General features: G+C 43.2%; 1 protein-coding gene across 1 annotated transcript; it reads left to right on the top strand.

Annotated features, from left to right (window-relative positions):
* The first annotated feature begins 9459 nt into the window (after window positions 1-9459).
* LOC311236069 (desumoylating isopeptidase 1-like) lies at window positions 9460-18598 on the top strand. The gene is made up of 6 exons (XM_084323662.1): window positions 9460-9733; window positions 10863-10884; window positions 11011-11080; window positions 11817-11926; window positions 13120-13242; window positions 14812-18598. Exons 1-6 carry the CDS (start codon window positions 9637-9639, stop codon window positions 14903-14905), a joined length of 516 nt encoding a protein of 171 aa, XP_084179788.1. The 5' UTR covers window positions 9460-9636; the 3' UTR covers window positions 14906-18598.
* Window positions 18599-21337: the final 2739 nt, after the last annotated feature.

Below are 21337 nucleotides of genomic sequence, written 5' to 3'. Positions count from 1 at the left end.
AACGGGCAGCCAGAGCGACGGTACAAGATCACAAATGCTTTCACCAGCCAAGAAATAGGACTCTCGCAGTACACCTACCCTGTCACCAAGTTGATGGATAAATATGTGGACCTGCGCCAATTACCTATCCCGCTCCTAGACGGCGCTACCCCGACCCTGTTGATAGGCTCCGACCATGCAGAACTCATAGTCCCGATTGACCGGGTCCATACAGGCCCCCGAGGCTGTCCTGCAGCAGTCGAGACCCGCCTAGGATGGACATTACAAGGCCCCCTCGCTAAATCTCTCAACCGAACAGCAGCCACTAGCTGCTTCCACTCCAGAACGACAGAAGAAGACACCACTCTCCTGCAGCATGTCGAGAGGCTATGGACCCTAGAGACAATGCCCTTTAAGAACGAAAAGAAAGACATTCGCTCTAAAGAAGACATTTACGCCATCAACCTACTCGAGCAGGGGACAAAGAGAGTCACAGTCGGCGGAGTGATGAGATACGCAACTCCACTCCTGAGGCGAGAGGGAATGCCCCCCTTTCACGCAAAGAAAGACGCCACGGAGCGCTATCTACTGAACACAGAGCGGCGCCTAGCCAAAGACCCCGCTCAACAGAGTGTGTACCGAGCTGAGATTGAGAAGCTAATCACAGCGGGACACGTAACAAAGATTGACATTAAAGAGGCCGATCAGACGACCGAATCATGGTACGTGCCGCATCACAAGGTCCATCACAACGGCAAGGATCGCATTGTGTTTAACTGCAGCTACCAGATCGGATCCCAAAATCTGAATAAAGAGCTCTTGCCCGGCCCCACACTTGGCCCCTCCCTACTAGGCGTGCTACTGCGCTTCCACCAGGACAAGGTGGCTATAAGCGGGGATATCAAAGGGATGTTCTTGCAAGTGAGACTAGTAGAGGAGGACAAGCCTCTGCTACGGTTCCTATGGAGAGAGAAGATCGGAGATGAGAACCCATCCATCTACCAGTGGGAAGTACTCCCCTTCGGAACCACATGCAGCCCGTGCTGTGCTACATTTGCACTACAGAAACACGTCACAGAGGACCCAGCAGCAGATGAAGAGGTCCAACACAGTGTGAAGAACAGTTTCTACGTGGACAACTGTCTACAAAGCGTCTCGACTCAAGAAGAAGCCGAGGCTCTCCTAATCAAGTTACGCGCCTCCCTAATCAAAGGCGGCTTTGATCTCAGGCAGTGGGCCAGCAGTGACCCGCACGTATTGCGCAGCCTCTCCTCCGCAGACAAGGCTGCCAGCAGCGAGACCTGGATGGCGACAATCCCAGGAGAAGCCCAAGAAATGACACTAGGATTAGTCTGGCGCTTCAAAACAGACTCGCTCCACTATAGACACAAACCCTTGGCTCCAGAGCAAGGAAGGTCGGCGGCGATACCGACCACCAGACGGAGTGTGTACAGAACACTCGCCAGACAATATGACCCGTTGGGATGTATTCTACCTTACACCACCAGGGCAAAGATGATTGTACGAGCACTATGGGACAAGGACCAGGGCTGGGACGACCCAATACCCGCACACCTTGCCTCAACATGGAGAGTGGGAGACGGAACTCCGCTCACTCCCAGGTGTCAATATACGCCGCAGCTACTTCCCATCCACAGTGAGGCCAGAGACATGCGAGATTGAGCTACACGTCTTCAGCGACGCCTCCGAAGTAGCCTACGGATCTGTTGCCTATTTGCGTGCCCAAGAGATGGGAGGAGAGATACACACTGCTTTCATATTGGCCCGCTCAAGAATAGCCCCACGTAAGCAACAATCTATCCCACGTCTAGAGCTCTGCGCAGCCCTCGCAGGAGCGCATCTAGCCACGTTAATCCAACGTGAACTCACCATTCCGGTGCATAGAACAATCTTGTGGTCAGATTCCACGACAGTACTCACATGGATTAAGTCTGATTCATGCAGATACAAAGTCTTCGTGGGAGTCAGAGTCACCGAGATTCAAGAATTAACAGAAGAAGCAAGCTGGAGGTATGTGGATACCAAACACAACCCAGCTGACGTCATCACCCGGGGAATGTCTCTGGATGACCTAACCCGTCGCAACATCTACAGTGACGGACCAGCATTCCTCCAGCTCCCGGAAGGAGATTGGCCTACGCCCACCCCGAGGGAAGCAAGTAACGAGGAGGCTGAGAACAAGAAGCCTATGTTCTGTGGACTGAGCACTGTCGCCTCCACAGACCCGAACATAGATGACTGCATTACCCTAGAGAGTGCGCAACAAAGAACATTCCTGCGGCACCACCCAGAGATTCAGTCCACCACTGACATGTCAGCAGCTGACTACGAAGAAGCAGAACTTCTTCTACTACAACGAGCCCAGAGAGACTCGTTCTCCGATGAGCTAGACTGTCTACAGGGAGGAAACCCCGTCCCATCAGACAGCAGACTGATTCACCTGGCACCAGAGAGTGACGCACATAATCTCATCAGAGTGGGTGGTCGCCTGCGGAGAGCCCCCGATCTACCAGATGACATTAAGCACCCGATCGTCTTGAACAGCCGACACAAGGTCACAGAGCTGATCATAAAGAAATTCGACGAGGATGTGCACCACGCAGGAGCAGAGAGAGTCTTCGCGGAGATCAGACGTCGTTATTGGATATTGCAAGGGAGAGAAGCAGTACGGCGCTTCCAGCGAACCTGTCTAGACTGCCGTAAGTGGCGCGCGCAGCCCAGCATACCACGGATGGCTGACCTACCCCCCTGTCGCCTCCGAATCGGCGACAAGCCATTCCACTCCACAGGCATGGACTGTTTTGGCCCGTTGTATATAAAGAGAGGAAGAGGCACCGAGAAGCGGTGGGGTATTGTATTCAAATGCATGACCACCAGAGCGATACATATCGAGCTCCTTCCGACCATGAGCACAGACTCATTCCTTATGGCCTTCCGGAGATTCATATCACGGAAAGGACAACCGTCTACATTGTTGTCTGATCACGGGACCAACTTCAAAGGCGGAGAAAGAGAGCTGAGAGAGAGCTTCCAAGTTATGGGCCCAGAACTTAAGACCCACCTTGCTCCAGCCCAGATTGATTTCCAGTTTAATCCCCCGAACGCACCCCACTTCGGTGGAACCTGGGAACGAGAAGTACGTTCTATAAAGACAGCCCTGTATGCCGTACTCGGAGCCCAGACTGTGGCAGAGGAAGTCCTAATGACAGTCCTCACGGAGATCGAGGGAGTATTGAACTCAAAGCCCCTCGGTTACGTCTCCAGTGATGTAGCAGATGTCGACCCAGTCACCCCCAACACACTCCTAATGGGGCGGCTGGACCCCGCGCTACCCCAGACAATGTACAGGCCCGAAGAAGCGAACGGCCGAAGAATGTGGAGGTACAGCCAAGTACTAGCTGACAAGTTTTGGAGCAGCTTCCTACTTCACTACCTACCGTCTCTACAGACCCGCCAGAAGTGGGTAAAAGAGAGAGACAACTTGACAGAAGGAACAGTCGTCATGATAGTTGACCAGTCACTCCCCAGAGCTATGTGGCCGGCTGGCCGCGTAAGCAAAGTGATCACCGGTGCCGATGGCAAGGTCCGAGCAGCTGAAGTACTCGTCCAAGGGCGCACCTACACACGGCCCGTGGCGAGGCTCATAGAACTGCCCCGACTCCCAGATACTATCGATGATGACCATGACCCTATGACTTTGTGAGTTGACTGACCCTTACAGCGGACCTTGAGTGGAAGACAGTGCGGTTAATCTGTCTCTGCTTAGCTAATTAGGTGGGACTAATTAGGGGGCGGCTGTTGTGAAGGATCAGATTAAACCGAATATGTATATTTATTTATATATATATATTTAATTGTATTTGTATATCGTTTGATATCCCCTGTATATTCCTTGTACAATATGCATTGAATATCCCCGTTTCTACTAAACAGCCCATAATAGTTTCATTCTACCATTGGACGAGAACCTGGCGCCAGGTTGCCATACCCCTAGGTCCAAGTTCAATCGTGCCGCCTAACATGTCGAGGCAACCCCCGGTTCCGCGCAGTAATATGCCGGGCGAAATACGAATGGTACTATTTGTTCATAGCGCATATATATATGGCGCTCGTAAAGTAGAACTTTCTTTTAGTCCAGTTCTTTACCCTCCAACAGAGTGACAGACGCAAAAGCCTCCCCACGACGCACGTGCGGTGTAGTAGGGCCTACTTGGCCCAGAATAGGCATTGAGATATCGTGTAGATTAATAGTTGAATGGTCATAGTTTGGCACCATACCGTCGAGTTGGACGTATTCTATTAAGCTAATAATAGTCTATTTATGTATGGTGCATCGTTCGGTTCGAGTTCTACAGTTATCAGTACCCCCATCGTTCCTGACGTTATCTGGACGCTTATCCAGGCTGGTCAGACCCCTAGTGGTGATTGCATCCGAGGAGCTCCGGGTCAAGAGCGACTGGACCTGTATATTGGATTACTCTACCCCGACGACGGCGAGCCTTCCACGGCTCTTGGATTATGCTTTGTGTGCTTTGATTATTCCATGGATAAAGGCCAACACTGCCGAGTGTTGGAATTACCCCCCGGAGAGGACTCCAGGTTAGGCGGCGCTCTACACGTGAGGTCGCACCACGTCTCTCCGTTGTGGACCGGCAGATACCGTTCCACAGAGGGTCCAGCTGTATTCGTCTGCGGCCCGAGGTTCTGTGGGCACTGTGTCCAAGACTTTGGATTCTCCCAAGACACCGTCGGCCAGATGGGATACCGCCAGCGGCTTCTCTAACCCCCCCCTCCTACTGTCTTACAACCAGCGGGACCCCCCCCCCCCTTAGTGTATCCAGCTATAATCATTTAAGTACCATCGCTATCGTTTCCTAAATATTCCAGGTTGTATACTTACTCCCTGCGCAACCAGAGATTGGACATTCAATGTTGATTTACCTACGAATACTCATTTGCCATAAAAGTGCATATTCAATATTTCAAATCATAAATGTAATTAAGTGAATGTTGTATACACCTTTTGCTGTATTAAATATTCGATTTGGTACATTTGTGTTGGTTCGTTTCATCAGGTGGGAAAGTGTTCATCATACTTATATCTTGTACTGGGTGGCCAGAAGTTAAAGTACATGAGGTAGTGGTATTAAATATCATATCTAACAATACAGTCAGGGAATTGTACCCCTCAGTTACAATACTTATGTAAATAAGTAAGGCAATTGAAATATATCTGCAGTACAGCTCAATACACACAATTGTTAAGGGGATGCAGACCAGAGAAAGACTTCCGTCTTGTTTACATCAGGGTCCCCCATTTTCAATTCATCATAAATGTACAGTTCCCTCCCCCTTGTATATATTTACTGTATGTCACAAATGTAACAGTACTGCATGGTCTGCATCCCCTTAACAATTGTGTGTATTGAGCTGTACTGTACCCATTCTGCAATCTGTTAATAAAGTTTTCAATCAATCAATCAATCAATCCGGGCCTGTGACGGTCACGTGTACCCATTCTGCAATCTGTTAATAAAGTTTTCAATCAATCAATCAATCAATCAATCCCGCAGTGCAATACTCCAATTCAGCCATTGGGTGGGACGGTCACGTGACCCAAATCCGGGCCTGTGACGGTCACGTGTAACCATTCTGCAATCTGTTAATAAAGTTTTCAATCAATCAATCAATCAATCCCGCAGTGCAATACTCCAATTCAGCCATTGGGTGGGACGGTCACGTGACCCAAATCAGCCAATGGGAGCGAGGGTCCGGAGAGTGTGGGTCCGCAAAGTGTGGCGGTCCTGAGAGTGTGGCAGAGGGAGGAGCCTCGTATGGGTTCTGTGGTCCTGCAGCTGGATACTATTGAACCCCCCCCCACCCCACCAACCACCTCCAATGTACAGTTCCCCCCCCCACCCCACCTACCCAACCTCCTCCAATGTACAGTTTCTTCCAAATGTATATACTCTCTTTTTTTTAGACTCTTTTTGTATCACAAACAGTACTGTATTTGTAAATCTGGTATGTCATAAATGTATAGATGTAGCAGTACTGTCTATCTGTATGTCATGTATGTCATAAATATGTTATGATGAATTGAAAATGGGGGACCATGATGTAAACAAGACGAAAGTCTTTCTCCAGTCTGCAGCCCCTTAACAATTGTGTGTATTGAGCTGTACTGTATTGTACCCATTCTGCAATCTGTTAATACAAATTTCAATCAATCAATCAATGTTAAAAGAAACATGTTGCTTACCAATCATCATACAAGGTAAAACAATCACATTAACGAAATGGGATGATGTCAACTAACTTTAATAATGGCAAATAAAAATATCGAACTGGTGTAGCTAACTATAACTGCTTCAATAATAGTTCATCGTTATTTTCCTTTATTTGTATTATGTCCTTGTGATTAGCAATAGTTTCTACCATTAATTGAAGAAAAACAATGGTGACTTTTCTTTTCTTTTTTCCCCCCATTCATTTTCAGTTAAATTATTATTCGACAGTGACCCATTTCCCTGCCAGCTGGTGGTGATGCAGGTACTACTGTCTTATTGCTCTCTCCCTCCATTGGCTGCCTGGTTTCTATGTACTGTAAAGATACAGTCATGTTTGAAATGTTTTGAGTCATTAGGCTTGTTCAAGATGGATTTCGGTTTGCCTCGACTAGTAGACGAGAGTAGCCGAGTGAAGCCGGGGGAGGAGTTAAGAGGGCGGACACTGCCGATTTCACGAGAGCCCCTCGCCTAGTCTTGCGCGGCAGATACGCTTTCACGTCACCACACACACATTACACACCTGTCCAGCTCATTATAATGCGATGGCCGTGTGCAACATTAGATCAGATTCAAATGTACAGGCAGTACAGCACACCATATACTGCTACAGTGGAATATACTATTCATATACCATAATGTATACCATCTTGTTGCGCGCTCCTGGCCGCACGCACACACAACACACTGCTGTATGTGTGTGTGTGTGTGTGTGTGTGTGTGTGTGTGTGTGTGTGTGTGTGTGTGTGTCTGACAGCTTGAAGTTTATCATGATGATATGATGATAAGTTGATAACGCATAACATAATAAAGTTTTCAATCAATCAAACGTCTCATAACTCCCTGGCTGTCACATGGCTGGTGACTGACAACTTTTCTGAGCCAATAGGCGCTTTGCGCGACCGTAGCAAGTCGCTTCCCAGCCGGGAGCAGCCGGCTGGAGGTACTGTGGAGCCTCGCTCTGAATGCTGCGCGCGGCTCGCTCCCGCGGGAGTTCCGCGCCTCGCCTCGTCGGATTTTCAGAGCAAATCGGACAACATTCTAACCGTCATGCAACGCGCTTGGCGAGGCCGTAGTAAAACCTGCGCAGATCTGCGTCCGCCTATCCCATCTTGAACAAGCCTATTGAGTGACACAGCGAGAAGCATGCAGCTGCAGAGCCGCAGAGCCAGCGGCAGTAGTCTCAGGTCCGCGCTGTGAGGGCCGTTCTTGCGGAAGTGATACACGCAGGCAGCGTAGCAGTGCCACCCACCCAATGGCTAAATTGGAGTATTGCACTGTGCAGGCCGCGCTGTGAGATCCGTGCGAGGCCAGAGGACGTACTGTATGAGTAAATTAACTATACTTTTGCTCACACTCACACAATATATGAATCTGTGATGTCACAGTATGATGTCATAATCAAACATTCTAGAACATTTGTGATGCTGTGGTGTTCCACAAGGAAGCATACTAGGACCGCTACTATTCCTAATTTATGCAAATTACATGTCGTCAGCTTGTGACTGCAACTTGTTCCTGTTTGCGGACGACTCAGCCCTGCTGGTCTCTGACAAGAACAAGTTACAGGTTGAAAAAGCCCTCAGCTCGGAACTAGGCAACATCTGCATATGGCTCGCTGACAACAAACTATCATTACACATGGGCAAAACAGAGTCCATTCTCTTCGGTTCAAATAACAAACTCAGCAAGACCGACGGCTTCTCGGTTACAGTGGGTGACAATATTATCACAAGGAAAGATGAAATTACCTACCTGGGTTCCATCCTAGAGGCTAATCTTTCCTGTGACAAAATGGCATCCAATGTAATAAAAAAAGTCAACCAACGAACGCGATTCTTGTACCGGATCTCCTCTCTGGTAAACAAGAATACCCTGAAGACTCTAGCAGGAGCACTCATTCAAGGGTACTACGACTATGCTTGCACCTCATGGTACCAAAGCACCTCAAAGGCACTAAAAAACAAATTACAAACATCTCAAAACAAGCTAGTCAGACTACTACTTGACCTGACTCCTAGAACCCACCTCACCCCTGCCCACTTTGACAACCTAGGATGGCTTAGAGTAGACGACAGAGTACAGCAACTTGCAATGGGCCTGGTCTACAAGATACACTACGCGACCAAGGTACCCATGTACATGTCAAAATACTTCCCAAAGGTCAGTGAATACCACGATCACAACACCAGAGGGAGCTCCACAAATCATGTAAAACCCAGATTCGGCTCAAACAAGGGACTAAACACGTTTCGCAATTATGCCACATCAATGTGGAACGCCCTACCCAAAGCTGTAAAGGAATGTGAATCACTACCCACTTTCAAAAACACTCTCAAAAAACACCTACGTGAGACTGCAATTCGAAACTGGCCCCTACAAATGTCCTAACCTAGTTGTACAGTAAATGACCAAGTAAGGCTTTGTCAATATTCCAATGCACAGTGTAAAATGTGTGTGTGTCCCCTACCCAACCCCCCCCCCCCCCCCCCCCACCTCCAATGTACAGCCCTCACCCAACCCACCCAACCCCACCCCACCCAACCAACCTCCTCCAATGTACAGTTTCTACGCCAAATGTATATACACTCCTTTTCTGGACACTTTTGTATCACAAACAGTACTGTATTTGCAAATCTGATATGTCATAAATGTATAGATGTAGCAGTACTGTCTATCTGTATGTCATGTATGTCATATATGTTATGATGAATTGAAAATGGGGGACCCTGATGTAAACAAGACGAAAGTCTTTCTCTGGTCTGCATCCCCTTAACAATTGTATGTATTGAGCTGTACTGTACTGTACCCATTCTGCAATCTGTTAATAAACTTTTCAATCAATCAATCAATCAATCATGTCACAGTATGATGTCATAATAGCACATTCTAGAACATTTGTGATGTCACAGTATGATGTCATCATAATCAAACATTCTATAACATTTGTGTATCTATTCAACAATTCTCTCAGAAGATCTCATTTTGCATCTTGAAACAGTACTGAACAGAATCAGATAGACTAAACAACATAGATTGAACCCTGCACCGCTAGCTCTGCGGCTCTGCAGCTGCATACTATTGGACACAGCAGGCAGCACCAGCTGAGAACTAGCCGGGCTTATAATATTCAGATACTCCCCCTACCATTTAATTTTTTTTTTGTATTAGCCAGCTGTCTTTTTATTTAGCTTACGTAAGTGTGACTGTTGTTGTTACACTAGCTAGCTGCTAGTACATTGCTAGCCTAGTCGGATTTATTTAACTGTTAGCTTGGTGGTTTGTAAACATTGTTGGTCTGAGCAGCAGCTACCAGACACTTGGTTTTGAAGAAACCCGTCTTGTAACCATGGATCAGACTCAGAGTAGCCCGTCGTATGTGGTGAAGCTCTACATCTACGACCTGTCGAGGGGCATGGCGCGCCAGCTGAGTCCGCTGATGTTAGGTGAGTTGTTGCCGCAGAGAGTGAACTCTCAGACGGGTCGAGCGATCAGGAGAGAGCGGGGATGATGCTAAGGCCCCGTGGATCATCATCACTCAGTAGATACTATTATTACTATTATTATATCTGTCTTGCCTGCGGCTGGTAGTTATTATTTCAGCTCTCTGTAGCATCGAGTAACTATTCGAACCCTATGAAAGAGCCAGATACACACCACAGTTCATGTAAACTATAGTATATTACGTGATGCTTCAATAATCATAACTACCTACTACCTAGTACCTACCTCATACTATTAATAGTACTATAGTCAATACTGTGTCTAGACTGTCTACTCGTATAACTCTGTTTGATAGCATGCACAATAGTGCTGTATATACCATGTATATAATGAATACATTCATATTTGTATATTTATTGCATATAGCCTATGTCTGAATATATCTGCATATATACATCCTATATACCTACTTATACACCTGTATGTCCCATATATAACTGTATGATAGCAGCATACAATAATGCTGTATATACGTGTATATCGAAATAAACCTCAAAGGAATCTAAAATCAGATCTATGGTATGAACTGAGAACATTGCAACTATTTTTGAGTGTATTTTATTATATATATATATATATATATATATATATATATATATATATATATATATATATATATTTATTCTTACTGTGTATATATCCACATCTGTCTGTACATACCTGCATACTCCTTTTTACATATCTGTAGATACTATATCTGATCTGTACATATCCCTATTCCCAATCCCTACCTACTCTTACTAGTTACGCTGCTGGCCAGTACGACTTATTACCATAGTGTCTTTATACCTGTATCGCTGTACATTAATACTACAACTCTTTACATACATCTGATTAGCACTACTACTCAGTTGTACTAATTTATATATTTTATACCCAGTTTAATCACATGTATAATATTACTATTGCACTTTACTGTTACATTTGCACTCTGGTTGGATGTCAAATTTATTTTTGTTGTATTGTACTTGTACTGTATAATGGCAATACATTTTAATCTAATCTAATCTAGTTTAGTCTAGTCTAATCCAAAGAGGCCTAAACTAACAGTTTTCTGTTATATCAACACAGGGAAACAGCTTGATGGAATATGGTGAGTGCAGTGACTTTATAATCAAAATAGTTAATGTCACCCAAAAATAACCTTTTTGAAAAATTGTCAGATTTAGTTTCAATGTTGTCCAGATTACATTGAAAATGTGTTTTGATTCCTTTCTAGGCACACTGCCATAGTGATCCATGGTGAGGAGTTCTTCTATGGGGGAGAGGGTATCGCTAACTGTCCACCTGTAAGAAAGAGCATCATCCTCTTCTGAGCACATTTTGAATGTTCACAGTATGGCACTTTTCCCATATATAGACTGACCTGCCTGATCCAATATATAAGAGAGAATCGACATACTTGTATACACAGATAACACACACAAATGACATCATTATGATATGAGACATGCTTTTACGAAACGCTTCACGTTACCCTAAAACCAATGCTTTAAAGAAAACGAATGTATAGAACTATGTCATACTGGAACAGACTACCACTGTATTGAACCCAGATTACAAGTAAGATCCATTTAAAAAATAGATGAAGAACAGCAATTATTCAGAAAGAAATCAGTTTGGACTACTATATGATGTGATGGCTGACTAATTGTGGTGCTTAAACATATGTTAAAATGTTATTCTGGTGAGAATGTCCTATATATAATATAATAATTTCAATTGTTTTTATTGATAATTGTGAATGTACATTATGTGATGGTTATATTTTATTTAGTCTCCTGTGTGGACCCCAGGAAGAATAGTTGTTTCTAAGGCAACAACTAATGGGGATCCTAAATCAACATAAACATATAGAGGGGGGAGGGTTAATATGATGAAGTAATAATGTGTGCCAAGGACTTGAGCATAATACAGTATTCAATTTAAGACTAAGTTGTGTGTGTGTGTGTGTATGTGTGTTTGTGTGTTGTGTGTTGTGTGTGTGTGCGCGTGTGCGTGTGTCCGTGTGTCCGTCCGTCCCAGAGTGGGACTCAGCTGGGAGAGCCTAACTCCATAGTGGACCTGGGGGTCACAGAGGTGACCGAGGAGATCTTCATGGAGTACTTGTCTTCACTGGGAGAGTCCACGTACAGGTGAGGCTGTTAAAACTCTGTTGCCCATGTCATACCTTTATCAATACTTTAGCAACGACCCATGTGTTTTGTCAAATGTGTGCCTCACTGATGTGTACTCTGACCCCTAGTGGACCCCTAGAGTCGTGCAGAGGCCACTTAGGGCTGGACGATAGGGTCAAAATATCATGATTTATTTTGTATTTTTGATGTTATAATAATATCTGACCGTATTTGATTTTCTCAGTACAAATTAGAGTGATTGACATCTTTTTAATGTGAAAAATCATTTTTTAAACACAATTATAATGGTGCTTTTTCATTCAAAAGGTTATACTTTAATGCGATTTGTATTCCACAATATTGTATATATTTTATAATACTGCAAGGAAGAATTTTTTGATTCACTTATAAATACAAAATAAATATATCAACATTTTACGTATTATACTGTACATATCATTGATGACAGTAGAACTATGGTAAGTATACAGTAGTAAATATAGAAGTATAGTAGAAAATCATTCCTTTGCATGGATCCATCATAGTATACCATTATGTGGTTATTGTGGTATACCTTTCAGCTCCCAAGTTGACGCCTTGATTCCAACGTTGGAAATAGGCACATGTTGAGTCATTGAGGTGACCTGAGTGGCTTCTGACTGACGCGACCCTCGGTGCATTGGGAAAGGGCGTCCATGTGTCACAAGCGTCAATACAATAATATCTAGCCTCTAAAATGGGTATTTTCACCAGGTCAGCCATGGACTTGCGCCAAAATTATAGATTTATATAATATCCTCCTCCTTTCTCTGTCCCTCATCCTCTCTCTGAATATGGAAGGTAATGTATATATGAATATTATGTATATATATGTATACATATATGTATACTTCATATTCATGTCCATGCAAACATATCCAAAATAATTTCTTGCAGCAGTATTAGAACAATAGACCATTTTAAATGAAATAACATTGTGACAACCGTATTTTGTACTGGAAAACTAAATAGTGTACCGTTCATACCATCAAGAAATATATGGTGATTGGTGATATGACATTTTGTCCATATCGCTCAGCTCTACATTCTGCCACCTGTCATTCTCTCTATCCCTCTCTTTCTCTCTGTCATTCTATTTTTAGGGTTTATTGTGTTCTTTTACTCAAAGGTATTTGACACTTGCTGACCTCTCCCTCTCTCTCTCTGTGTAGAGGTGACCGATACCACCTGTTTGAGCACAACTGCAATACCTTCAGCAACGAGGTGTCCCAGTTTCTCACAGGCTCCAAGATCCCCGCTTACATCACTGACCTGCCATCTGAAATACTCTCAACGTGCGTCTCACACACACGCACACGCACACGCACACACACACACCTTCATAGTACCTCTATATACATTTCCTCATTTTATCTTTCTCATATTATCTGTTTCACTATGTAACTTTGGAGTTAATAATTAAAAATAATCACTACTTTATCAACTAGTTTTGCCAAAGTAAACCAATACAAGATTCAACATTCAATAGTTTATTACCATTTTAATGAAACATTGATTGGGATTTGTTTGGTGAGAGTACAGGTAAACAACAATCATACATATAACAGTAGAATAAATACTCATCAGCATAGACATGGAAAGAATAAACACATAAACAAAATACTCATAGGCATACAGATACATAATAAAGTGCCTGGTCCAGTGTCTGTCTGGTATGTTTCATCATTTTTAAGAGGTCCCTAGGGGACGTGGTTGATCTGGGCATCATAGCCTGAACAGATGGTGAGGAGTTAAGGGCCCACACTGCCTTGGGATACGAGCTTTTACTGAAGCCAGTGGCTTTAAATATAATACTCTTAAACCTTCTTCTAGAAGGGAGGGGGACAAAAAGTGGGGTCTCTGATTATCTTCAGACTCATCTTCAACAAGCGGGAATTGTATACTAGAAAGGTATCGCAATACCCTGCCGTTAAGAACAGTACTATACCCCATTTTATTAGTACCGGTACTTTAAGAATGACAATGTTTTGCGTCGATGTGTGTGTGCATGCAGCATTCTGCTTCCTTCCACTCCCTGCAGGCATAGTAGACATGCCAACCATTTTTTTCCCATCTTCCATGGTGACAACAAGAGGCATGGCTGCAAGTACAACATGTGCTCTTGCCAAGTGTCTATGGCGTGTTGACAAAGCAGATGCAGAGGGAAACGTGGCATTATTTCACTCACATAGCCTACGGTCCGGACAAGCCCACGGACACAACAAGAGAAGTCAAGAGCGACAGATTAGCGAATGTGATTGATAACATAATTACATGCCCTCAAATATAAGTTGACCCTACCATACCTAACCCTACCGGCTGTATTTGAACAATATGTATGATGCAAACTCGTATGAAGCTAAGAAACTGAGCAGGGCATCGTGGTATTGAGAGTGAATATCGATATCTTTCAAGGTATTGTATCGAAGTTAGAAATTCCAATATTGTGACGACACCATTAGCAGCCTAAATCATAGAGCTTTGGGCGGAACGAGGGAAACCCTGATGCGATGATGCCCAGTGGAATTATCCGTACGAGCCTTTCTGGTCGGGCATGACCGGCGGTGTGACATCTTCTCTGCATACGAGAGGGGTGCATTTACTTTAGTATCAAAACGACGTAAAAGGCTGTAGTCTTGAAAAAACGGTAATCCTCAAATTACCGTGCTTGAAGAAATGTCTTTTTCGTCTTGATGTTTTCTCTCATCTCTTATCTGCCTCTCGCAGCCACAGGGGGCGTCAGTCATGGTGTGAAAGTTACATAGTGCAGATTCAAGTTTTTTTTATAATTTAATTTCTTTTATTCTTTATTCCTTTATTTATTTATTTATTATTATATATATATTTTTATGTCTCCTCCTCAGGCCGTTTGGCCAGGCGCTTCGTCCCATGCTGGAGTCCATCAGCATCTCCCCTCCCGGAGGCAACACGTTCAACGGAGGCTACGGACAGAGATAGACAGGAAGTGTACAGAGTAAAGAGTAATATATGTTAAGAGTTCTATAAGTCTGTTTGTTATGGGGGGGTATTTAAAGTAGGAGCACTGATCTAGGGTCAGTGATTCATGCCTGATTCATGGTTCAAAAAGAAGTCGGTCGCTGGAAAGAGAAGGTTTGTTCTCGTTCATGTGTTCATACTTAATTCACAGGTATTATTTTTTTTTAATTATGTTTTTGGTAGATTTGTATTGGTTTTTTACTACCGGGCAGTCCGGTAGAGAGAGAGAGAGAGAGAGAGAGGAAGAATGGGAGACAGAGCGGGAGACAGAGCAGGGGAAGACATTCAGCAAAGAAATCTTACTGACCCTTAGCTGCCAGAGTTGTACCCTTCCTGCTGACTTGTTGTACTGAACTTGTAAGTCGCTTTGGATAAAAGTGTCAGCTAAATGTAGATGCAGAATGACCCACCTTCACACAACTGAATGGACATGAATGAACGGTGTGTGGGATGTGGCCAATCGCTGAAAACGCCAGGAAGAAACACAAATGCACAGCACTCCATGAAAATAACACATGAACCTCTTCTTTCTGAGCCTTGAATCAGGCCTAAATCACTCTGTTCTTTATTTGTTCTTTAACAATCTTTTTTGTTGTTATTATTGTTGTTGTGAGCGTGCGATCCAAAATGGCAAAACCGAGCCCCTTACCAGCGCTGTCACCGCGAGAGGCTTTGCGAGCACAAGTCCAAGCTCTTCACAAGGCGGCTTGTCCTGAACTCAGAGGGCAAAGGTCACTGGCACGTCAAGACGCACATTATGACATCACAACTATTTTCACACTGGCATTTTCTACCAACTCTGTACAATTTTCATTTGACCACTGAGAGTTCTCACTGTGCACTATGTCGTATCCTATGTTGAGTTAGCACACACTGACGACTTGTTTTTACTTCCTAGTCAGAGACTGCAAGCTAATCTAACCTCTTAACCTTATCAGTACTAATGCCAGCAACGCCTGAACCGACCCTTCGATGCCCCCAGCCTTAACATGATCCTCCCAGGCTTCCTTTACCCTCTGCTCTTATCTTATGCATGCCAGGTCACAGCTCCGTGGGGCAGATAGTGTTGCTTCATGCCTCCCAGGGCTCCTGATAAGAGGCTCCTTGTTGCCCTTACAGCTACAAGTCAAGAGTTTTATTTGTCACGGCATACAAGCATACAGTGAAATGCGGGAACTAAGGCCCAGTCCACAGGAAGTCTTGAGATCCGTACATGTGACTTCCAGTTCACAAGCCCCATGTAGTCCGTTAGGTTGACGTGAGATCTGCGCCCCATCTCTTCCATATCGGGAACGTTATTTATTTTAATTAACCGCAGGTTCCCTCTCTTTAGACACAATCCTGTACTTATGCACCTTGATCCAAATCCCTGATTTATTGTTATTATTATAATTCTTATGTTTACGGATTCTAAACTAACATGGATTTCATTGTTAAAAGGGAATGTCGCCGAAGAACAATGCTGGTTTATTATGCTTGCGTATATTCTTCACACATCCCCAAAACTGTCTACACGTTCATTTAGTTTTGACAGATATTGAGAGGAATGAGTATAAATATGTCCAGTGATGTCATCGCAATTATAGCTCAATGAAACAATGTAGATGGAAAAAGTACAGACTCCAGTGGCTTCATCACTGGAAGACGTATTCTGACTCTTTAAAGGTGCTATAGATAACATTCAGCCACTAGATGTCACACTAGAGCACCAGCATGTCATCCAATACGGTGCATTCCACATGGGGAAATGGGAAGTAGGGAGGGGATATATGTATGCAACATTCATTTTGACCTGCCAAAATTGTATTGAATAATAAATTCATTCATTCATAATTTTGAATGTATTATTATTAAAAACAACCTGATTACTCTACATAGAAATGTTATCTCTAACCTTAACGTCAACTCCCAATAACTCAAACGTGTGAAATCGCATAGTTTTTCGGTGACATGCTCCTTTTAAGTATTGACGTGGATCTTTGTTATGAATTTGTCCCTTTCTTTTATTATTGGCTGTATTTTGGAGGCAGTCTGCTCCAGAGGAACTGAATGTAAACTTGGGGAGGTGCAGTTTATTCACTATCGGCCCAGATGTGTTTCATTCTCTGCTGCACAGGGGTGGGTGGGCTGCTGACGGACTCCTTCCTGATCATATTTGATATCATATCATCATTCAGTTTATTATTATTATTATTATTATTATTATTATTATTATTATTATTATTATTATTATTATTATTATTATTATTATTATTATTATTATTATTAGATGCGAAGCACCATGTCACTAACTCAGTTATTCACTCATGGTTTGCCAATCTGCCCCTAGTGGCAGCTCACAGGCTCACTTTGGCTACGTTCACACTGCAAGCCTAAGTGCTCAATTCTGATTTATTACTCAGATCAGATTTCTTTCTTTGGCCGTTCATATTATAATTTATTTTTTTAATAATTTGGCCAATGTCAGATTCCAGTGTGAACCGGTCACGCTCCTGAACTGACCCGCATACACAAATGAGGAAGATGGACGTAAAAGTCACATGAAAGTCGCATGACTGTTCAGACTGAGGTCGCATTGCAAAAAATCTGACCACATATGAAAGTGTCCCAAATCAGAATAGAAAGGATCAGATTCCATGTGATTTGTGCTGTTTACACTGTAGTGAAAAAACTTATCCGAGTCTCATATGAGCTAAATAAATCTGCCTGCAGTGTGAACGTAGCCTTTGTGTAAGACCAGTTAGGTTTGCTCTATTACACTGGGTGTCCATATTTGTTTTTATAGTTTTTCCTTCCATCGTGTAACTTTTGTGTTCTTTTTCCACGGTCACTATTATCCTCAAAGAAATAACACACAAAAACGGAAAGCTAGAGCGGATGACTGAAAAGGAGCAAAGGAAACAAGAGACTGATATTAGTAAGAAAAGGACAGGCAGTAAAACCTTGTATTTGTCTTTGTATTATGTGTATTAGTGAATAGTGACAGTATTACCACACACACACACATCCTCCTCAGATTGTATCAAGAAGGCGTAAACCTTTTAGAGACGCCAGTGTCGCGCTCAACGCACACACTCAGGAACATGGTATGACCTCAACGTGCACTGTATCGTGCGCTTTTAAAAAAAACACTGCACGTGGAACAGCTGTGCATGTTGCCAGTTTGCCACGGCGTCTAAACGTAAGAGAAGTTTTTGTGCATCTGCGCACATTTTTTAATGGCAGAGGGCAACGTAATCAGAAAATTGTAGTGGGATGATTTGGGAAGTTATTGAAGGACTTTGTACTGTTGAATAGAATACTCATGCAGCTAATACAGACATTGGAAACCAATTGAGCGAGTGTTAATGCCAACCATCATTGATTTTCTTCACATGCGTCTTACTTTGTGGCCATTAACCCTTTTTAGGAAAATGATTTATTTTTTTCATGCCATACTTGTTTGTTTTATTCTATTTATTAAAATATTTAGGACAACATGTACGTTTTATTTGTGAGTTGACTACTTAATTAATTGCCCTAAAAAAGTTATTATTGTGATCATGGATGTCATTTGTATTGCTGTTATATTTGCATAATCAAACTTGGATGTACAGTATATTTCACATTTTGGTATGTGAGTCAAGCTCCGATATTAAAACATCGCTCCTCGTTCCTGACGTTGTCTGTTGATAATTTTTGTTCCTACAAGAACGTTTGAGTACCACGTAGGGCTGCTTGATTATGGCAAAAATCATAATCACAATAATTTTGATTGATATTGAAATCATGTTTATTAAACACAATTACTCATTGATTTGAGAACATCAACAATGATGATGACCAAAGGCTTTCTGTCATCTTCTACAAGTTAACAAAGATGTTTCAAAATAACTAGAGAAACGTAGCGTGACTTCCTCCCTCAACACACGCTGAAACTTCGCCCCGCCGTGAAGGAAGGGTGCGCTGCATTTACAACACAAGACAAAATGAGAGCAACACGGCATGCCGCACAGTAAGTTTTATCTCGATTAACTTGTTTTTGTAATTGTGGGAAACCAAAAACATAATTAAAATTGAAACTTGATTAATCGCCCAGCCCTAGTACCTTGGACGAATAACCGCATAACTTCACTTTGAAGTTTTCAGAGGAACAATCTTTTCAGACTTCTATAGATGGCAGGTTACATTGTTGTGTTCATTCATAGATAAAGTAGAACAAGGGGTAACCACTGCGCTCAGATAGGTGCGTAGTCCAACATTAATTAAGTAAAAAAAATGGAGTAGGGACCGCACTCGAGGAAAGTCGTTGTTTTTATTTTAATATGCACAAGTTGTATACGCACAAAACGTTTTCAGCCATCCGGCCTTCATCAGTGTGCAATGATAGTTGAGACAAACAAACCTTAACTAGGCTGTACTTGACAACATGCAGGTGGGAACAATCAGCAATCAGCAAACAGGCTAGGTTGACGTCATGATCAGTAATTAGCAGGGCTAGATTGACAGGTAGATATCATCGCATGAATGCGTATAATGGCTATGTATGAAACAACACATTAATACATATTACAATACAATATTTACAAATCTGTATGGAACAAAAAACTAGTACATTGGGGGTATCGGGTTGTTAGACCGTTCATTAATCAGTGTACTAGTTATTGTTTATACAGTAGACAACTTAGAATAGCTTTCACCTAAAGGAATGGAGCCAAATTGAACTCTTCATTCATCCCAGATGGATACATAGATTTGAGCCGATGAATCCATACACATTCCCGTTGTAAAAGAAGTTGTTCATGAAAAGAATTTCATCAATGACAAAACTGAGGAAAACAAAAACAAACCACGTGAACTTTGGAAATTACTCAATAATCAACTAGGATGCAGTAAAAAACTTAAAACCAGATTCTCAAACATAAACATAAAAACTGACAACACGCTCATCACAGACAAGCTGGATGTAGCCAATTACTTAAACATTTTCTTCACAAACATAGCCACAACACTGGTAAACAAACTACCCTCCCACTCAGGGCTTTATGGGGTAGAACACATAGTAGCTTTCTACAAAAACCTAGGGGTCCGCAAGGACGACTTCAAGCTGGAAACGGTAACAACAGATGAGGTACTCAATAAACTGAGCGCCCTCCAACCTAACAAGGCCACTGGCCATGACAACATCCCCTCCAAATTCCTCAGAGACTCAGCAGCCGCCATCACACCAATCATCACACACATAATAAACCTCTCCATAAAACAGGGACACGTCCCCAAGGACTTCAAAATTGCGAGGGTGACCCCTCTGCACAAAAAGGGCAGCAAATTAGACCCAGGCAACTACCGCCCTGTTTCTATTCTCACCTCCATCTCGAAAGTCATGGAAAAAATAGTCTACGAACAGGTCGAAAAGTACCTAGCGGAAAAAAATCTAATCTACGAATTCCAATCTGGCTTCAGAACATCCCACTCCACTGACACATGCCTTCTCTATTTGAATGACCACATCAAACAAGAGGTGGACGCAGGCAAATACTGCGGCATGGTCATGCTGGACCTACAAAAGGCCTTTGACACGGTCAATCACTCCATTCTGATTGACAAGCTAAAAGCAATTGGTTTTGATAGTCTATCAGTGAGCTGGATGCAATCCTACCTTGAGGGGAGGGAACAGATGGTGGAGGTAAACGGTACCCTATCCCCCCCCCTCACAGTGAGCTGTGGTGTTCCACAAGGAAGCATACTAGGACCGCTACTGTTCCTAATTTATGCAAATGACATGTCGTCAGCTTGTGACTGCAACTTGTTCCTGTTTGCGGACGACTCAGCCCTGCTGGTCTCTGACAAGAACAAGTTACAGGTTGAAAAAACCCTCAGCTCGGAACTAGGCAGAATCTGCATATGGCTCGCTGATAACAAACTATCATTACACATGGGCAAAACAGAGTCCATTCTCTTCGGTTCAAATAACAAACTCAGCAAGACCGACGGCTTCTCAGTTACAGTGGGTGACAATATTGTCACAAGGAAAGATGAAATTACCTACCTGGGGTCCATCCTAGAGGCTAATCTCTCCTGTGACAAAATGGCATCCAATGTAATAAAAAAAGTCAACCAACGAACTCGATTCTTGTACCGGATCTCCTCTCTGGTAAACAAGAACACCCTGAAGACTCTGGCAGGAGCACTCATTCAGGGGTACTACGACTATGCTTGCACCTCATGGTACCAAAGCACCTCAAAGGCGCTAAAAACAAAATTACAAACATCTCAAAACAAACTGGTCAGACTACTGCTTGACCTTACTCCTAGAACCCACCTCACCCCTGCCCACTTCGACAACCTAGGATGGCTTAGAGTAGACGACAGAGTACAACAACTTGCAATGGGCCTGGTCTACAAGATACACTA

Source organism: Notolepis coatsorum (genome assembly GCF_963971535.1).
Source record: "Notolepis coatsorum genome assembly, chromosome: 10".
Lineage (NCBI taxonomy): Eukaryota > Metazoa > Chordata > Actinopteri > Aulopiformes > Paralepididae > Notolepis > Notolepis coatsorum.
Note: the sequence above shows the minus strand (reverse complement) of the source record. Positions and strands in the feature narration are given on the sequence as shown.

What these genes read in the sequence shown, in the direction of transcription:
- LOC311236069 (XM_084323662.1), top strand. Translation starts at nt 9,637, where the DNA reads ATGGATCAGACTCAGAGTAGCCCGTCGTATGTGGTGAAGCTCTACATC. An exon ending in AAACAGCTTGATGGAATATG is followed by an intron (nt 10,885 to 11,010) that starts GTGAGTGCAGTG and finishes ATTCCTTTCTAG; the next exon opens with GCACACTGCCATAGTGATCC. An exon ending in CTGGGAGAGTCCACGTACAG is followed by an intron (nt 11,927 to 13,119) that starts GTGAGGCTGTTA and finishes CTCTCTGTGTAG; the next exon opens with AGGTGACCGATACCACCTGT.